General features: G+C 36.9%; 1 protein-coding gene across 2 annotated transcripts in view; it reads left to right on the top strand.

Annotated features, from left to right (window-relative positions):
* Positions 1-9155, top strand: part of LOC149779269 (LIM domain transcription factor LMO4-like) — a 46842-nt gene extending 37687 nt beyond the window's left edge. For both annotated transcript variants that reach the window (XM_089939860.1, XM_089939861.1), the window contains exon 3: positions 7303-9155. In XM_089939860.1, coding sequence (XP_089795986.1) covers positions 7303-7570 — 268 coding nt within the window. In that variant the 3' untranslated portion in view covers positions 7571-9155. The remainder of the gene's footprint in view (positions 1-7302) is intronic.
* The last annotated feature ends 8099 nt before the right edge of the window (positions 9156-17254 follow it).

Here is a 17254-nt window from a genome sequence, read left to right on the forward strand (position 1 = left end):
GGAATACCGCAGAGTTGTTTCCAAAGGAATGCAAAGTTTTCTCACATAAGTTGTACTACGTTTTCCCACAGGAATAGTGCTAAGTCCACAGGATTTTGGTTTTCTTAACGTCACGTCTGAATATGTACTTCGATTTTTGCGGACATTGGCGACTGTTACATATTTCTGCAGAAGTTGCCACACCAGATATTGTAATATTATCCGAGCCAGAATAGGGTGTAGTTTTAGATATAGTACCATTCTCCAAATCTGAATAGGGTGTAGTTTTAGATACAGTACTATTCTCCGAGTCTGAATAGGGTGTAGTTTTAGATACAGTACTATTCTCCGAGTCTGAATAGGGTGTAGTTTTAGATTTAGTACTATTCTCCGAGTCTGAATAGGAGTAGTTTTAGATATAGTACTATTCTCCGAGTCTGAATAGGGTGTAGTTTTAGATACAGTACTATTCTTCCAGTCTGAATAGGGCGTATTGTTATTAAAGAAGCATGAAAGCAGCGCTACTTGCTGCGACTGTTTTATTAAATTCTTGTTGGTTTTGTCTCCCATTTCTGCGACTACTGGAGCTGGCTGCTGTTCCATTACAGCTACTTTGAAGCTCTGTTTTTCCACAAATGAAGTAAAGTGCTTTCATTTCATCTGGGATCGTTTCTAAACCGTATTTTGAAGTATGTCTACTCAAGCCGTTTTGGCGTGTTGCTGTCGTTATTGTAGATTTTACGCTATTTCCAGCACATGATAGGATCACACCGACCCCATTTTAGCTGGCACGCTTTTTCACATGGCCACATTGGCAGAGCACAAGGCTGAAACCTACGTGGGCATGAGTAAGATGGCAGTGATCCGTACAAGGCTAGCGTTTTATACCTCTCAGCTAGTAGGGTTCTCTCCAGTTGGCATGAAAAGATCACTTTCCAGGCTTCAGTGATAGAAGTCCAAGAGATTTTTTAAAAAGTGTCGAATTATATATCTCTGGTCAGTTCTGCACGACTAGTAACGTTCCAGCACTTCTAAGACCATGACGTCCTGTCTGTGCGAGCCCTGTGTAACTGTGCTTATTACTTTGTAAACGTTCTTCATTTTTGTTCTCGGATACTCAATTGAGTATGAAATGTTGGGCAACTCCCCGCGCCGTTTTCCGACTTTTGACACACACACACACCTTTAGTTATCTGAATATTACAGATGCGCTACACTTTACGGAATATGAACGTTATATGGTCTTGTGTATTAACACGTTAGAGGGATTGAAGCAGAGTAATATATTTAAATAAGTAAACATCCCATAAGGCATTGCAAGTCTCTCGGTGAATGATAGACCCAATTTGGTGGCATGTATACTACTCTCTCGGTCGCACTGATATCAATGTTCAGAACGTCGATCGACCATTTCCGTCATCCCTTGAAATGATGTTGCCATATTGTCACCTGCAAACAAAAGTAGTTCAGAATATAGTTCTCAATGGCGGCGAATTACATTCGAGTTGTTTTCCTGGATTTAACGGAAAAAGCCAAGGATGTTACGATTGCTCTTATGGAAAATATAGATTTACATTATGCTCTACACTGCAACTATCATTTATGTGTGTATGTGTGTGTGTGTGTGTGTGATCTGGAATTTTAACGTAGGTTTAAAAAATGTTCAGTCATATCTCTACGATATCTGCAATATGACAGTTTATAGTAATGTCTAGCACTTGGGCATCCTCCCTCAAACGTGTAGCATCATGTCCTACCCAGTCACATTATACTGACACCAGGCCGACCAATCCAAACACTAACCTTTTGATGCTGTGAGCCAAGCGAAGCATTTGTTAGTACCATTTTTTATGTCTTTCGTACGACTCGGCCGGGGATTGAACCCGCTTCCAGGGTGGATGCTGTAACCACTAGGCCACCGGAGCGGTCATTGTATCATTTTTAAGAATGCAAACAATATTGGTGAGTTTTCCCTTGTTTCAGGCCACAGTGTTTTTGTTTTGTTTTAAAAAGACAACAAAAAAGCGAATATTTAATCGCACACAATATTTTACAGAATTAATAATATCACGTAATTCTTTCACCATCACTGAACCAACCCTTTTATTGGTTAAATTAGGTCATAGCATATTGCGATTGATTTCCTCGCCCGCTTTCTCATAATCGATGAATGCACAACATATTTGTTTGCCAGAACTCGACACCTTGGAAATAATTGCTTCGAGGACAAATATGCAATCAGTGGTTGACTCTTCTTCTGGAATCCATATTGCGTTTCAATTATTCTTTCATACCTGCCATCTGTTTTACGTGGTCGGTCGTTAAATTTATTGGATTCAGTTGTTGCAAATGTACTAGTAGGTGTAATACGAATATAGTCATTAACGTCATCAATCCTACCTTTTCGTAAGTAGGCACTACATCACTTTGATTCCATAAATCGGGTTATTGACCACTTCGCATAACATCATTAAAAGTTCTACAAGAAAATTAATATAAAAAGTCCAGAGGGTTTACAGTCATGTCATACAGTATATTTATTTTCGATTTAACAGATTGTTTTCTTTTCCTTTATCTGGTGAAATATCTATACCAGGATCTACGATTATTTCACTATCTACCGGGATTGGTAATTATCTTGAGAATAGTCAGCTATTGATTGATGAGAACCATACGTGTTTTTATAATACTCCATCCAAAATGTCATTAGTGTATATATCCCCTAATAATTTATATTGCTTTATACAGTACGTATTAATTTCTCTCCAACAATCACTCGGTTAGATTTAGATATGTTGATTACCATAATACCCTACTTAACCTTGTGTTCCATCACTGCGATAGTTTTTGAGTTATTATAACTTTTTAATTTGTGGTTTAGGACATGTGTTACACGTTTTTAAATGTTTTGTTGCATGGATTCTCGTTCAATGGACATTAAACTCAGTTCATGTTTTCCGTATGGGAAATACTGTCACCAACATCATGTAATGCATTCGGTTCTCTTCTCTACTGACATGGGATGTTAGATCAGGCATCAGTTCATATACATCTGTCAAGATTCATATAAAACGAGTATATTTTATCATCATCAAGAAATTTCACATTGTTGTAAGTATGTTGTGAAAGTTTACAAAGGAATCTGAGCTATTTTTAAAGTGCTCCTATTTCTTCTTGAAACGTGAAATGGAGAAGGTTAGTTGTGGCGTCAATAGGGAAAGGACAGTATAAAATAGTAGATATATGCAGACCCAGGCGTTAATAGGGAAAGGAAAATAGTAGATATATGCAGACCCAGGCGTTAATAGGGAAAGGACAATAGTAGATATATGCAGACCCACGCGTTAATAGGGAAAGGACACTAGTTGATATAGGCAGACCCAGGCGTTAATAGGAAAGTAAGATATTTTCAGTCCCACGGACCGCTCTGGTGGCTTAGTGGTTACAGCGTCAGCCTCGGATGCGGGAGGTCTCGGCTTCGACCCGGGCCTAGCAATACCAAAGATATAATATGGTACTAACTACAACTACCTTGCTAAGCGCTCAGTATTAAGAGGTTAGTGTTAGAAATGGTAATCTTCGACATGATGCCCCAGTGCTAGACATCACTATAAACTGCCACGCTGCAGACATTGTAGCGATATTACTGAAAAATTGTTAAAGCTACGTTAAAAATCCAAATTTAGTCCCACGGACTATTAATCATGTTGTGCGCAATGCACATAACCATGTTTCATTGCCAGAGATATCACTCTATAATAGTGCTGTTACTCAGCTTAATTAATCAGAAGGGAAAATTTTAATCTTGAAATACGCAGACACGATAGGAGAGAGAAAAAAAGAGCAGAATTGTTAACCTTGCTTTACGAGTATATGCAGACAGGGTGTTATAACCGACCACTTAGTTTGAAGACTTTTACAGCACTAACATTTTTCTATGTGGTCTATGCACTATCTTGTTTATTTTAAAAATATTGATCGTTCGTTTAATTGATTAATCTATCAAGCGATTGATCGCTTTATCGTATTATTAAAAGAGCGGATATTCAAAATTGTGTTGGTTCCTCGGTGATTTCATTCGGGTATGGTGGTATTTTGTTTGACACGTTATGAACCAGGCGGCAACTAATTTTCAGGTAGCCGGCTGTATAAATATTAACTCAAGACTTCGATATAGGTAAACTACACATTAATTTACGAGGCAATTTCAACTTGTCGATATGGTTATATGTAATTTAATTAAATCCGCGCTCACGTGGGTTTCTAGGATGGGATAGAGAACCCTTGATAGTACTCGGCAATTGCAAAGAAACACCATCATGCCTTTCCGGTAATGGGGTAATTTCATACCTCAGCTATTCCGAAAATATAAAAATTACTTGAGAGTTTCTCTAGCAGTATGCGATTGAATGAGGGATTTTAGAATTGCTGAATAATTTATTACGTTTCTTTTCGTGCGTTAGGAACCCTTTACAACTGTATTAATTCCGGTTTTAATTTCTGAGTGCAAACTCGTATATCACTTTCGAAAGAGTTGGAAAAGGTAGCTAGCTGGCTAATGCTTGAAATTGAGGTTGAAGGATTAGATAAATTAATATCCGATGTCAGAACGGGTTACATAATTAAAATTTTTGATCAATAACAAAATTTATTGAATTTGTTTGCACCATCAATACAAAATAAATATTAAATCTTTGTAATAATATCGCCATTCTTAGATATGTTTTGGGATGTTATCTTTTCAGTTAATAGCCATGTACTCCAATGAAAAGTAGTGCAATAAATTAGCAGTTTTTCCCGGTAAAAAATAGCTAACATGAATTAATTTGAATATTGTTGACTAAAATCGCGTGTGAGCTTTATTACATAATTATTTATCTAAATTAGTCAGTCATCTAATGACTTGTCTCGTTATTTCTTTTCAGTAAAAGCCTTCTAAATTTAAGTACATGTCTCCTTTCTCCTGATTTAGTAGTTGTATCGTCTTTGGGATGAAGAGCTTACTTACTGTGATCCTAAATGAAAAGTTTGCTAATGAGACCTTTTTGTGTTTCTTACGTGTGTATGTGTTGGGTCGGTAGTTCTTCTCTGGGTTTTCCAGAGTTCTTCCTCCACCAGTTATACTGGCCGCCATGTATAGCCTATCTTGTGCTGAAAAATGGCGTTAAACCCTAGAACAACAACAACAAATGATGTGTATATGTGTGATTTGGATTTGAACGTAACTTAAACAGTCTGAGTCATATCGCTATGATGTCTGCAGTGTGACATTATAGAGATATCTAGCACTGGGGCAGCATGCCGCAGGCATGTGGCATCATGTCTCACCCAGTCACATTATCCTGACACCAGGCCGACCAGCTCTAAAGCTAACTTCTTAATGCTGAGCGCCAAGAGAGGCAGCTGCTAGCATCTTTTTATACGTCTTCGGTATAACGACCGGGTTCGAACCCTCGACCTCGCGCATTCTTATGAACGAATGATCGTACCAACATGTGATTTAATTAAGCTATATTATATGATGTCTAACTGGTCCTAAATTCGAACGGTGCCAGTCTGACCTTCACCATGTCGGAGATGGCAGCCGTCATAAATTCACCATCTCTCCAGAGCTGATACTTGTAAAGACGTAGGGTTTCCTATAAAATAGTTTTTGTAACGTGCATTTGGTCCGAAGTAAAAATGATTGCGTATCAAACCTCCAGTAACTTGAAATGCTTGATGTCGTTTCTTTGCCTGAACGGATGGTCATATCACCATGGGGATTTCACTGAAAGACTTGTACTACTTAGCTCATCTCGGATGAAAAAGGGACTAATCAGATACCAAGTATGGCGGCCTTGGCGTATATCTTGAAGATGTTATTTCGCTACTTTTCCTTAATCTGTGGTCATATTGGCGCGTATTCAAATTTTCCCCTAATGGATGGTTGTATTGACATTTAAAAATGATTTGAAAACAAACTTCCCTGGAATATGTAGTTGTTAACTCTAATGGCCTACTGTTGTCGGTCGTCCGTCAGTCAGTTAGCGGAGCGCTTTAGACCACTGGACCACAAGCTTTTTCAAATTAAATTTAGCATTCTCAAAGCGTGTACATTCAGCAGAAAATTTATGTAACTTGTCAATTATGAACTTTAAAGAAATGCATGGGAGAGAGCAAGTGGAACGTATTTGTAAGCTGTGATGGAAAGTAGTTCAAGTTATTTCAAAGACATACTTTTATTCACGTGTTTAAATCATGTGTATGGCCCTTAAAAAATTTAAATAAGCTCTCCTGAAATTCTTGTAATCGTTAATCCTCCAAACTGGATGGTCATATCAACATGGAGTTTCACCAAAACACCTATTATGTCTAGTTCGTCCTACACGAAAATGGAGCCTATTAAATGTCGAAAATGGTCGAAACGGAAGCCATGGTGAAAATCTGTTATCATTACACCTCCTGAATGAATGGTCATATCAGCTTCACTAAAGGACGTATCACGTCTAGTTTGTTCCAACCAAAAATGGTGCTGATCTGACATCCAGTATGACAGCATCGGGAAATTATTGTTATCGCTACTCCTGAATAGATGGTCAGATCAACATGGGTATTTCACTAAGAAGACCTTATGATGCCTGGCTTGGCCTTTGACCGCCATGTACGCATCCTATTGACGTTCTCATCACAGTGTCTTCTTGAAGTTGGTATTTTGACTAGAAGACTTCTTATCATGTCCAGCTAGTCTTAAATGAAAATAGCGTCGGTCTGACGTCAAGTGGGCTGCAACAGCAGCAGCCATCTTGAATATCTTTTTATTGCTACTATTCATGAATGTAGATCTCCTGTTTATAGTATCATGTTCAAAACTAAATACCATGGCATCCATTTTTTGTTCAAAATATTTTTGTGCTTGATTGCATTATTAAGAAAAAAGAGGTACAGTTATTCCATATAAGAAATATGTTATTTTAGCCTCTTATAAGAAGGAACAGTGAAGTCATTCCAAAGGATGCCATTAAGTCTGAAGCGAACAAAAGTGATGAAGGCGTTTGATGGAGTTGTTGAGAAAACACATATATCAGTGTATATGAATGCGCGGTTTTCAACCATAAACGATGTGTGATAACTTTTGAACAAACGTAATACAATGTTTGACCGTTATACATGTTCCATGCAGCTGACTAAATATATAGCCACATGAAAGATAAATTTTATATTTAGATTATAACTCGTTTTTGGCCTGTTTTAATATGTTTTAGACGTTGTTTATATATTGTTTTTAAAAAAAAACAAAAACAAAAAACATAATTCTTACTTAAATTCATTTTACTGTTTCAGATTATTTGGATCCAATGGGTCATGTGCGTCTTGCGGTCAGTCCATTCCCGCCAGTGAACTTGTGATGAGGTCACAGGGAAATGTATACCATGTCAAGTGCTTTGTTTGTGTCACGTGTCACAATCAGCTCACACCAGGGGACCGCTACGGGGTGGTAAACGGAAGCATTCTTTGTGAGCAAGACTATCCCAAGGTCCTGAAGGGACAGCAAACTTTGAATGGTCGACCTAGTCCAAAAGTTCAGTTCTCCACCACTGGTATTGTGTGAAATAGTAATTTTCTAATGTATGGCAATGTGATGGTGGTGTTCAACAAACTAGTTCACCGTTTGTAGTGTGCCATTTGACACTTTATGTCTATGTCACATTTCAAGTTTTTGTGTGATGTACGATATGTAATTTCAGATTCTACTGGTGAGTTTGCATTTTGCCTTCGTTATTTACGTTAGTGTACATAACACTGGATGTGAAATCTTCGTAAATGTGCAGCCTCGCATGGTTATTCATACGAAACATAAACCCGGTAACTTTAAATGGCAAATAAAAATCGCCTTTGTTTAGAAAGTCGACGTTTTCCCATGGAGATGACAAAACATTTAAGTACGATGGGACTTGCAATGAGTCAAGAATTGCGAACAATTTTGTATAATTGTTTGTGGGAGGTATATCATTTTGTATACAGTGTATTTTTTCACAAAGGTGTTTGGGAATGGGGGCAAATCTTATTGACCCCGCTCATTTGCCTTGTAGATACTAATTGTACTTCTGGCAAAAATATGTATCAGTGGCCGCGATTATTTTATTTCATCGGTATGGAAGAATCCGTTTATTCAGATTTATATCTATATAAGCCGCGATAATGGAATTAAGTACAAGTTTCACGGTAGGTATGGTAATTGAACTGCATAGACAACGAAGACCAGTGTGTTAGTGTCATGTATCTGAATTGCATACATCATGCACCTCATTATCTAGGATGAGTGTGCTTGTATTACTGTCATTTTTGGTATACCGGCAGATTGTCAGAATATGATGATTGTAGGTCAACAGCATATTATCTACCTGTATAGTGACTATAATGACAAGTCGAATTCTCTTGTACGTGTTAAGGAAGTTATCTCTCTTTTATAATACGGATTGCCTCCCCTTAGTATGTATTTTTACTAGACTAGATCTAGATTTCTAAGTTTAATTAATTTTAAAGATTAGATTCACAACGAATTATTATAAATTTGTGTATTTATGTGTAGTAAAGACAATTTTTCAGTTTGTCGTATTATGATTATTGTCGGCTTAAAATTTAAAAAATGTTCAAGTTTTCACTGTATTGTTTATCAAAATACATACTTTGGGGAAGTAATTCCATTCTTGCAAGAGAAGCATCCTATATAATACTGGAAGAGTCAGAAGTTGGCCGAAAAGAAATGGATTCTGTAACTTTTCACTGTCCTTTTCTCATGGGAATGAATGAAACCATCCATTCGTGAAGACCACTTGACAGACAGTATTATAACAAACACGGACAGTCAGAGGTTGACATGCTACAAATAGGTTGTGAAAGAAACATGATGATGACACTTCTGTTAACCAATTTATCCTTCTCGTTCACACTCCATTAATATTTCTATATTTATTTTGTACACGTTGGTTTGTACCGTTAATTGCAGTGTTGGCACACTTAACAGCAATGCCAAGGCGGGCAATACATAGTTCGCTCACTGTTTTCTTTCAAAAAAATGCATTTGGTACAATGTAAAAATTTATCGCACATGTTGCAAGTAATGCAGTCATTTTGCTAACCACAATGAAGTTTTGCTCATTATGTAGCCATGAAAATAAAGCCATATTCCATTATTTCAAATGCTTGTGGTTTTAATGCCTATTGTGTAATAGTCTATATCCATTCTAATATATCTCGTACTAGAATGCTCTCCAGCTTTTGGAAAATAAAGTATCCCCATAATACATGTCAGAAAGTAGGACCAAGAATATCATACATACATTTGATGAACAATTGAATAACTTTCTGCTAAGAGTTCAACAATCAAATTACTGTGTGTGAAGTAAAAGGCAATTTCATCAAAGAATGTAGACAACACCAAAATACAACACTGGAAAAGTTATGCATTAGAAACAGTGACCGATATGAATATTTTAACAAATAAATGTGGCAAGAGTTCAAGTTACACATTGTTTATTCGCGTATTTCCATTACATAGTTTCCGTGAAATAAAATCAGAAGTGGCTTCAGAATCAGTAATATCAGTATAAATCATAATAAACTGTCACCACTGGTCCTATCTTACGCGTGCGACATTGGGTGATCTGGCTGAGAAAGATAACTATGTAAGGCTGAGAAAGATAACTCTGTAAGGCTGATAATGCAACTGCAAAGAAGAATGTTATAAAATGACATCAGTTATTATCTTGATTGTATTATGCCAGCTTTAAATTGTAAGGGGCTTGCAGAGGGTAGAGGTGATGTGTTCGCATTATACTTCTGCTGCCCAGACATGGGTGCTCGGTATCGGCATGTGCAAGCATAAATGGCCACACATCTAAGTTTGGTTGTTTCTTCCGGACTTTTCGATTTTTACATATTAAGGACCACACATTTCCAACATTGACCGAATGAAGAGTGCTCAGTATAAACCGTTTAGACATTGTAAACGACATGAATAAATGAAACTAATTAAATGCTCTGTGTTCATATATTGTTCATTTAATCAGGAGCCGTTAGCAGTTTGCTTTATTTTTCTATGACTTCCGCCACACTAAACCCCATTTTTTAATAGTTGGCCAGGAATGGCCTATCAGTTTGACATTTCATTAGAATATAAATTAAAATTTGATCCGCTTGAGAAGGTATTGCATGTTTTGTGCATGCTGGATGTGCACAAAGTTCCTTAAAATCGTGGGTGCAAGTTTCTTGTACACTAATACCTTTTACAAGTGGACTTGACCTTGATGCATATTCCATTTTATGGTCAAATGGACAGGTCATTTATGCTAAAGACTATCCTTACAAGAATTGTTAGAGACGTCAAGGTTAGCGTGGATTAGACTACTAAGATTATTCACTTCTGCATAAAGTTCACTCATCATCGATATAACAAATGAAACTCGCGGTAACGTGTAGAGCTTTTCTGTCTACTATAAGGAAACAACCATTTTGTAATATTGGGGTCTGTGTGTATGTGTGTCGGCGGATGGGATTGTCTTTGAAACCTGGATACTTTTTTCTTTTGAAGATAATTTATTTGCCCAACTAATATGCTGGATATCATTAGCATTTTATACAAGTCACAGCAAGAGAATATTTCTTCAGATTTTTAAAGCCGGCAATTAAAATAAAAATTTCCCTCCCCTCTTGTCCTTTTCTGACACTTAATGGTCGGTCCCTAAAACAGACGCGATACGGGCTCCATCACATTGGTATCAATCGGATTACCTATCCTGAATATATGACTGAAAAATTGTTAAAGCTACGTTAAAAATTAAAATCACACACACACACCTATCCTTCAATTGTGTGAACACATTATGTTTAAATAGTCAATAATAAGGTTACTGTGTTCCAAGATTTTATTTGGTTCACTTGAACACAATTCATTCTCTTTCTTGCTTCTTTCAACTCGAAAATAACGACAAATTAAGCCGCTGCAATATTATTATATACTGTGTTAGGATTTAATTTACGATGACTACGTATATATTTTCAGTTAATTGCAAAGTAGTCCATTATACTTCTAAGAAACTAATCTAAATTCCTACCGTAACATCTTGATGATGACGTCGTATTCCATTACAGATACAAATTAGTGCTCCGGAGTTGGTTTAGCTGTGTATGCATTATCACTTAACGCATTAAACCACTTAGAAGATAATGGTATTTAATGTTAATGGAAGACTGTTTATATGCTAAAAGCTTTCAGAAGCGATTTTCATAAGTGGTTTCTTAAGAGTGGCCATAAAGAGTACATAGTAATTTGATAATAGTAACAGTTTAAAACAGGTGAAAACAGCCTATGATGAGACAGATTGAATATGAACGGTTGTTGTGAAACCTTAGCAAGTTTGAAGATATACAACCATTATATACCGTTCTTTACGGAAGGAGTTCCGGATTGGAACGAGTCGGCAATGTTACTATGTCTGCCTGTTCAAAGCACTTTATACTCAATCTCCCACGGTATTAGTAGTCTTTCTCGTATTGATGTGCCCTTAAACACCTAACAAATCGAGAGATACTTCGTGGCAGATAGCCACATTGTTAGATTAATATTGATCATTGTGTGTGTACTTCTGTCTCGTTATGATGTGCACTTTCTAATGAATATTAAATGGGAATATAGGGTTTTATTATGAATGCGAGAGGAACTGGATGAAATTTTATGTTTACTACTTAATGATCGAAATATAGGGTACTTTATGTGACTAGGTCATCTGCCGTCTTTTTGCCCAGCTATTTTTAACGTGAAAGGCTTGTAGATAATTACACCAAGTATATGACATATTGACTCGTCTTTAAAACTCTTAAAAGTCATAATAAGAATTTGAGCAAAGTCAACGAAGTAGTTTTTAATTCATTTTGACTTCAAGTTGTCATGTATTTCCTGTATTTTAGTCCAAGCAGTGGGAATATTTGCTAATGGTGACCCACATGTATGTACCATGATCCAGCTACTCACTCCAGGCCTAACCCAGTTGCCGTCATAGTGGCCATAGGTGATTAGATAAATTGGTTCATTGATATGCCATAAGGCTATATTAAAATCAAAGTTTATCATCAGTGCCGTTTGTTACTGTGTTAGTATTAAAATTTCATTTGTCAATGGAAGTTTCAGTAAAAGTGTAGGGAAAACAACAGTTATAAAAGTTTGAATTTGGACAGTGAACACCATTCAGGCATTCAACCATTAATGTATATAGCTGCAGTTTAGTGTTCTTAATGGAACTACGTAACGATTTACGCCAGGCTTGAAGTTATTTTAGGCGTCCAGTGGAGTTGCAAATATACAAGAATTGACTTGACACATGGTGTTAGGTCGGTGGCGAATCATGAATGAGAAGAAAATTGTAATTTATATTTCATGGAATTCAGTATAGCTTTTAACCTTCTTGTCTATGTTGAAGGCCTGCTAATAATATGAACTTGTCGTTGTATTCAGCTGTTTGGACCTGTTTGTTATTCAAATCAGAAAATTACATAGCTGGATTGATTCTTTGTGTATTGTTTTGGTATTTTACATATTGTTTTGTGTGACAGAAGTTATTTATATCCCATAAACACAAAATGCATTTGTGTTCTTATTATCGGTGATGTCGAAAGGTAATGTAAATATCGGTTCATCTTGATATCGGAGAAGAGATGGCGTGCAGTCAGTTATAGAAATATTGTTGACTTGTATTGGGAGCAATAAACATACAGACGTAAACAGTTTCTGACTTAAGCATACTCTCTTTTGCAAGACGGACATATTATTCCTACCCTCAGCAGTGGAGAGACGGATAAGTAGTGACTCTTTGCATATTGGATGCATCAAACTATATTTTTTAGGAGTATCAAACGTCCAGGCTGAAAATAGGTTTCCGCTTTGTATGTGAACACATAGACTGGGAACTGTCGGCAAGATATTTTGAAACTATTTTGATCTAAATGCGTTAATACTGCTTGTTTAAGGCGTGTGTGCTCTGATATACTGATGTGCGAGTTAGTCACTAGCACTAGTCAAAGCGTTCTCTGGTTGCAGATCAAACCCAGTCAGACAAGGTCACATCATCAATACACGGTTTAAGTAGAAAGTAAACTTATTTCACAGTCATTTTACAGGTCTTCATATTGCAGTACACAATCATGTATTTGTTGTTATACTATCGAAGAAATGGTACAATAAATATGAGTTTTCACTTATTTCTACAGATTTTTGATTAAAGTTTTGAGCAAAAACAATGTGCTTTAAATTATTCCTACGAGACTATTTTGGAAATTTCATACATTTATTTTCTGCTAAGATAAACACTGGACGGGATGTTAGACCCAACACACACATACATCAAAATGTATGAGGTATGTTATTATTGTTGTTGTAGGGTTTAACGCAATTTATCAGCACAAAATAGGCTATACATGGCGGCCAGTATAAATGGTAGAGGAAGAACCCGGGAAAACCCCCGAAAGAACCACCGACCCACGAGAAGCTACCGGCAAGCTTTCTCAGATACCCACATTGTCCGAATCCGAGACTCGAACCCACGCAGACAGAAGTGAGATGGCAGTGATCCGTAACAATGAACGCTTTAGACCACGCGGCCACTCGGGGCCTCCACTAAGATATGAAGTTAATCACCAAGAGGTATGAAGACTGAAGACGAGGTTTGGCAAGCATTTGATTCGTTATATTTAGTCTCTAATGAAATTTGGACTGGTCCCACCCTTACTCTACCACTTCCAAAATGGACAGGACTTAGAAAGTATTAAAGTGACCACCTCAAAAACAGGCTGAAAATACTCTCTCAGTTATAGCTTTATCTTTTTCAAACCACTCCTTGATCCGCTTACGGTAACTTAATTCTGATGGATGAAAAGGTTGGTGGACGCGTGTAATTATAAATTTCCGTTATGTTTTCACAACTGATTTATCTGGCCTCTAGGCTGACTTCCCTGTGATTTATTTTCAAGGTAAATCTGAAACGTCGTGTATCGGTTTAAAAAAACAAACATGTTCTATCTATCTATCTATCTATCTATCTATCTATCTATCTATCTATCTATCTATCTATCTGTCTGTCTGTCTGTCTGTCTGTCACCGAATTCAGAACACAAATATAACTATAAAAATAGCCGTTTTACTGATAGGATTAGTTCATCATACGATCGAATGAACAATTGAAGTCGTTGCCTTGTACAATTGCATAACCTGCTTATCTCAGGTTTACTCCAATTTCACTGTAGCTGTTCTCTGTCCTTGCGCCTTTTCCCTTTTTTTTTCTATCCTAACCTCCCTACTGTATTGCCTCCTTTCGGCCCTCAAACTTTGTGAAGGTAGGTGGATATGTAAGCATGTATATGCAAATATATTTGGATACATCAGTGCGTAGGTACATCTGAGGATACGTCTGTAGAGCTATTTTCCCCTTTTAAAACAGAACAGCCTAACCTTTCTGTCGGTTATCCTACTGGGGATAGATCATTACTCCCCTCTCGTTATCAGATCTTACTATCGGTATTGAAACAGATATCAAAGCTATTTGGTCATGGCAGACCAAAACAAACCTAGTTTCGTAATATTAATGTACTTTCTAATGGCTAATTCATCACTTCGCATTAACATACAACATATAACGGTTCCGTTTTCGTCTCAATTACACAAATCAATGAATGAAGCTCACTACATTGGCTTTACATTATATTCAGCGACTACACATATTCAAGTCTTTAGCATACATGAAATTACCTAAGATTGTTGAATTCATCAGGATTCTCGTAGCTCATATTAACTAACGTAATGCATGAGATTCTTAGAACTTAATTCATATAAAAACAAGACGAAAAATTCAAACAATTCGGCAACGGTATATAAAGATTATTGTATGAATTCATATATATATATATATATATATATATATATATATATATATATATATATATATATATATATATGAACTCAATACAGTTATACTTATGTCAAGAAAATTGATCTACGAATTTAACTAATAAATTCATGTAAATATTGTCAAATAATTCAAGCAAATCATTATATTGGTATCAACTAATTTCATGAAATGGACGCAAATACCTTTTATGCTAAGCGTTTCTAGCTTCTACCGCCAAAACTTAGTCCGTCGACCTTCCAGGCATCCGGTCCATTGAACAAATGTTTCACGAGATAATTTCTTCCAAATTAACTCTCGGAGTCCCCTGTACCTTTACTCTTGCAGCAAAGCTTAGACTAATTAGATTTTTCGATGGGGGAATACCTACCGCTAGAAAATTTCGTGTGGGAAACACGCCCATTATTTAACGTAACAAATCGAGATGAAATATATTTACCGCCTTTTCCTCTAGGCGCCAAAATTGGGGTCAATTTGACACAGGTCTTCGAATAACTGTTTCTGGAATTTTTCAAATTTGACAGTTCCACTATGAAATTGAAGTTAGCCGTGTTCCTAATAGTCCGTCTCGCGGTTATGTAAACGAATTCTTAATTTAAAAATCTCTACCACTACCGACCGGACATTTGGAATCACTGCAGTATAGCGATGTAACAAGCACCTGTCCCGATAAATCTAGCTAATTGTTCTCTGTCCCAGACTAATGTACTTTTCATAGATTGACAGAAATTTGCCCCCTTACAATATATATGCAACATACTGACAACGAACAGTGCGAAATTAGTATCAAGCTAGCACGAGCGCTTTCGACTCTTTAATGAGTCTTTTCAAAAGCGAAACCAAAACAGACAAGACAAACAAATAAAACAGAAGAAAAACGATTATTTTGTTTGCGAAACTTTACATGGCTGTTTCTACAGGAATTCAGCCTCTTAAATTTATTATGTCAGCTAGTTTATTTCAGCTTGTTGCTCACACTATAACATATTTGTATTGAGCTAGAAATTGATGCATTTATCTGAATCAATCACTTGAAATGAGTGTTATTCGCCATATATAGTGAAAAAGACGCTCGCACATTGATGTACACAGTTGTCAAAGCACGTGATTTTCAAGGACGCTTCCCTTTAGATATCAACTTCCGGCTATGCATCCAAGAGCGCCAGATTTTATGTTACGAGCACCTACCAGCTTGAACATACACTGTAGGCGGAGTTTTTCCGTGTACAAATGAAATTGTCTGGACACTTATACTGCATAGGATTGTGGAGCCATGGTGGCTCATTGGTAAGCACCGGCATGATTATGAGCTTAGTATTTCAGTGTCATACAATATGAAACAAAACAAAATAATCCAGCTGGGTACACCCATTTCAGTGCATGTCATTCAGAAACCAGTATAGTACATGTGGGTTATTCATGCTGGGTGTAGAAGAAAAGCTTAATACGTTTTGATACAAGAGCATGTATAATAATGTGGACTAGTTCTAATTTACAAAATGATTTAACTATAGAGAATTGATGACTAGTATAATACGTTTGCAATGGACATCTGAACTAAATGAGTAGCCGGAAAAGACAAAGCATTGCCGACATTAAGTATTGGACCCGGTTCTTCGGTTTTGTAGTCTGGAGCACATGCCATGAAACTTAACGATGAGAGCCAGCTTGGCTGGTTAGTAAGTTGATTGATATACCGCTACCGCTACACTCGTATGCTGCGAAGCTGTCCATATTGCGACTAGTCCCTAATATCATCCTAGATCCAATCATCTGCTGTCGAAACGCATTCCACATAGAGTCACTGACTAACGAAGGTCGAAACAATCTCCAAATGGTATCTCTAGACGGACAGAGTAAAGTCGCCGTTAAGTATCGAACCCAGTACATTTCCTTCGCAGTCGTGCACAGATAGCACGCCTCTAGACGATCCGACAAAAAGGTTTGCTAGTGTGTGACCGTGTATACCTCCGACTCTACAAATGGAAAAGTCAATGAATGAAACCATCATATGTCAGATGTTAAGTTAATAACAATGCATTTATGAGTGAAAATTCAGTAGTATAAAGAAAAGCTGAAGCCAAATATAATATTCTCAAAAATGAGCTACAACTAGGGCTGGGATTATTAACGGAATAGTCGGCTAATAGATCGATATATATGCTAAAGGCGATTATCAATTCACCAGACAGGTAAGCAATGCTTTACATACTCATATTACAGCCATTAACTTATTTAAGCCCCAGTGCCGCCTTTAGGCGTGATAAGGTTGTACCTTACTTCCGAGTTCTGTAGCGTCAAGGTCCTTTAAGATGCACCAGAGTGTGAGATATTCCAGT

This window comes from Sinohyriopsis cumingii, chromosome 17, assembly GCF_028554795.1.
Source record: "Sinohyriopsis cumingii isolate HCF-2022 chromosome 17, ASM2855479v2, whole genome shotgun sequence".
Classification (NCBI taxonomy): domain Eukaryota; kingdom Metazoa; phylum Mollusca; class Bivalvia; order Unionida; family Unionidae; genus Sinohyriopsis; species Sinohyriopsis cumingii.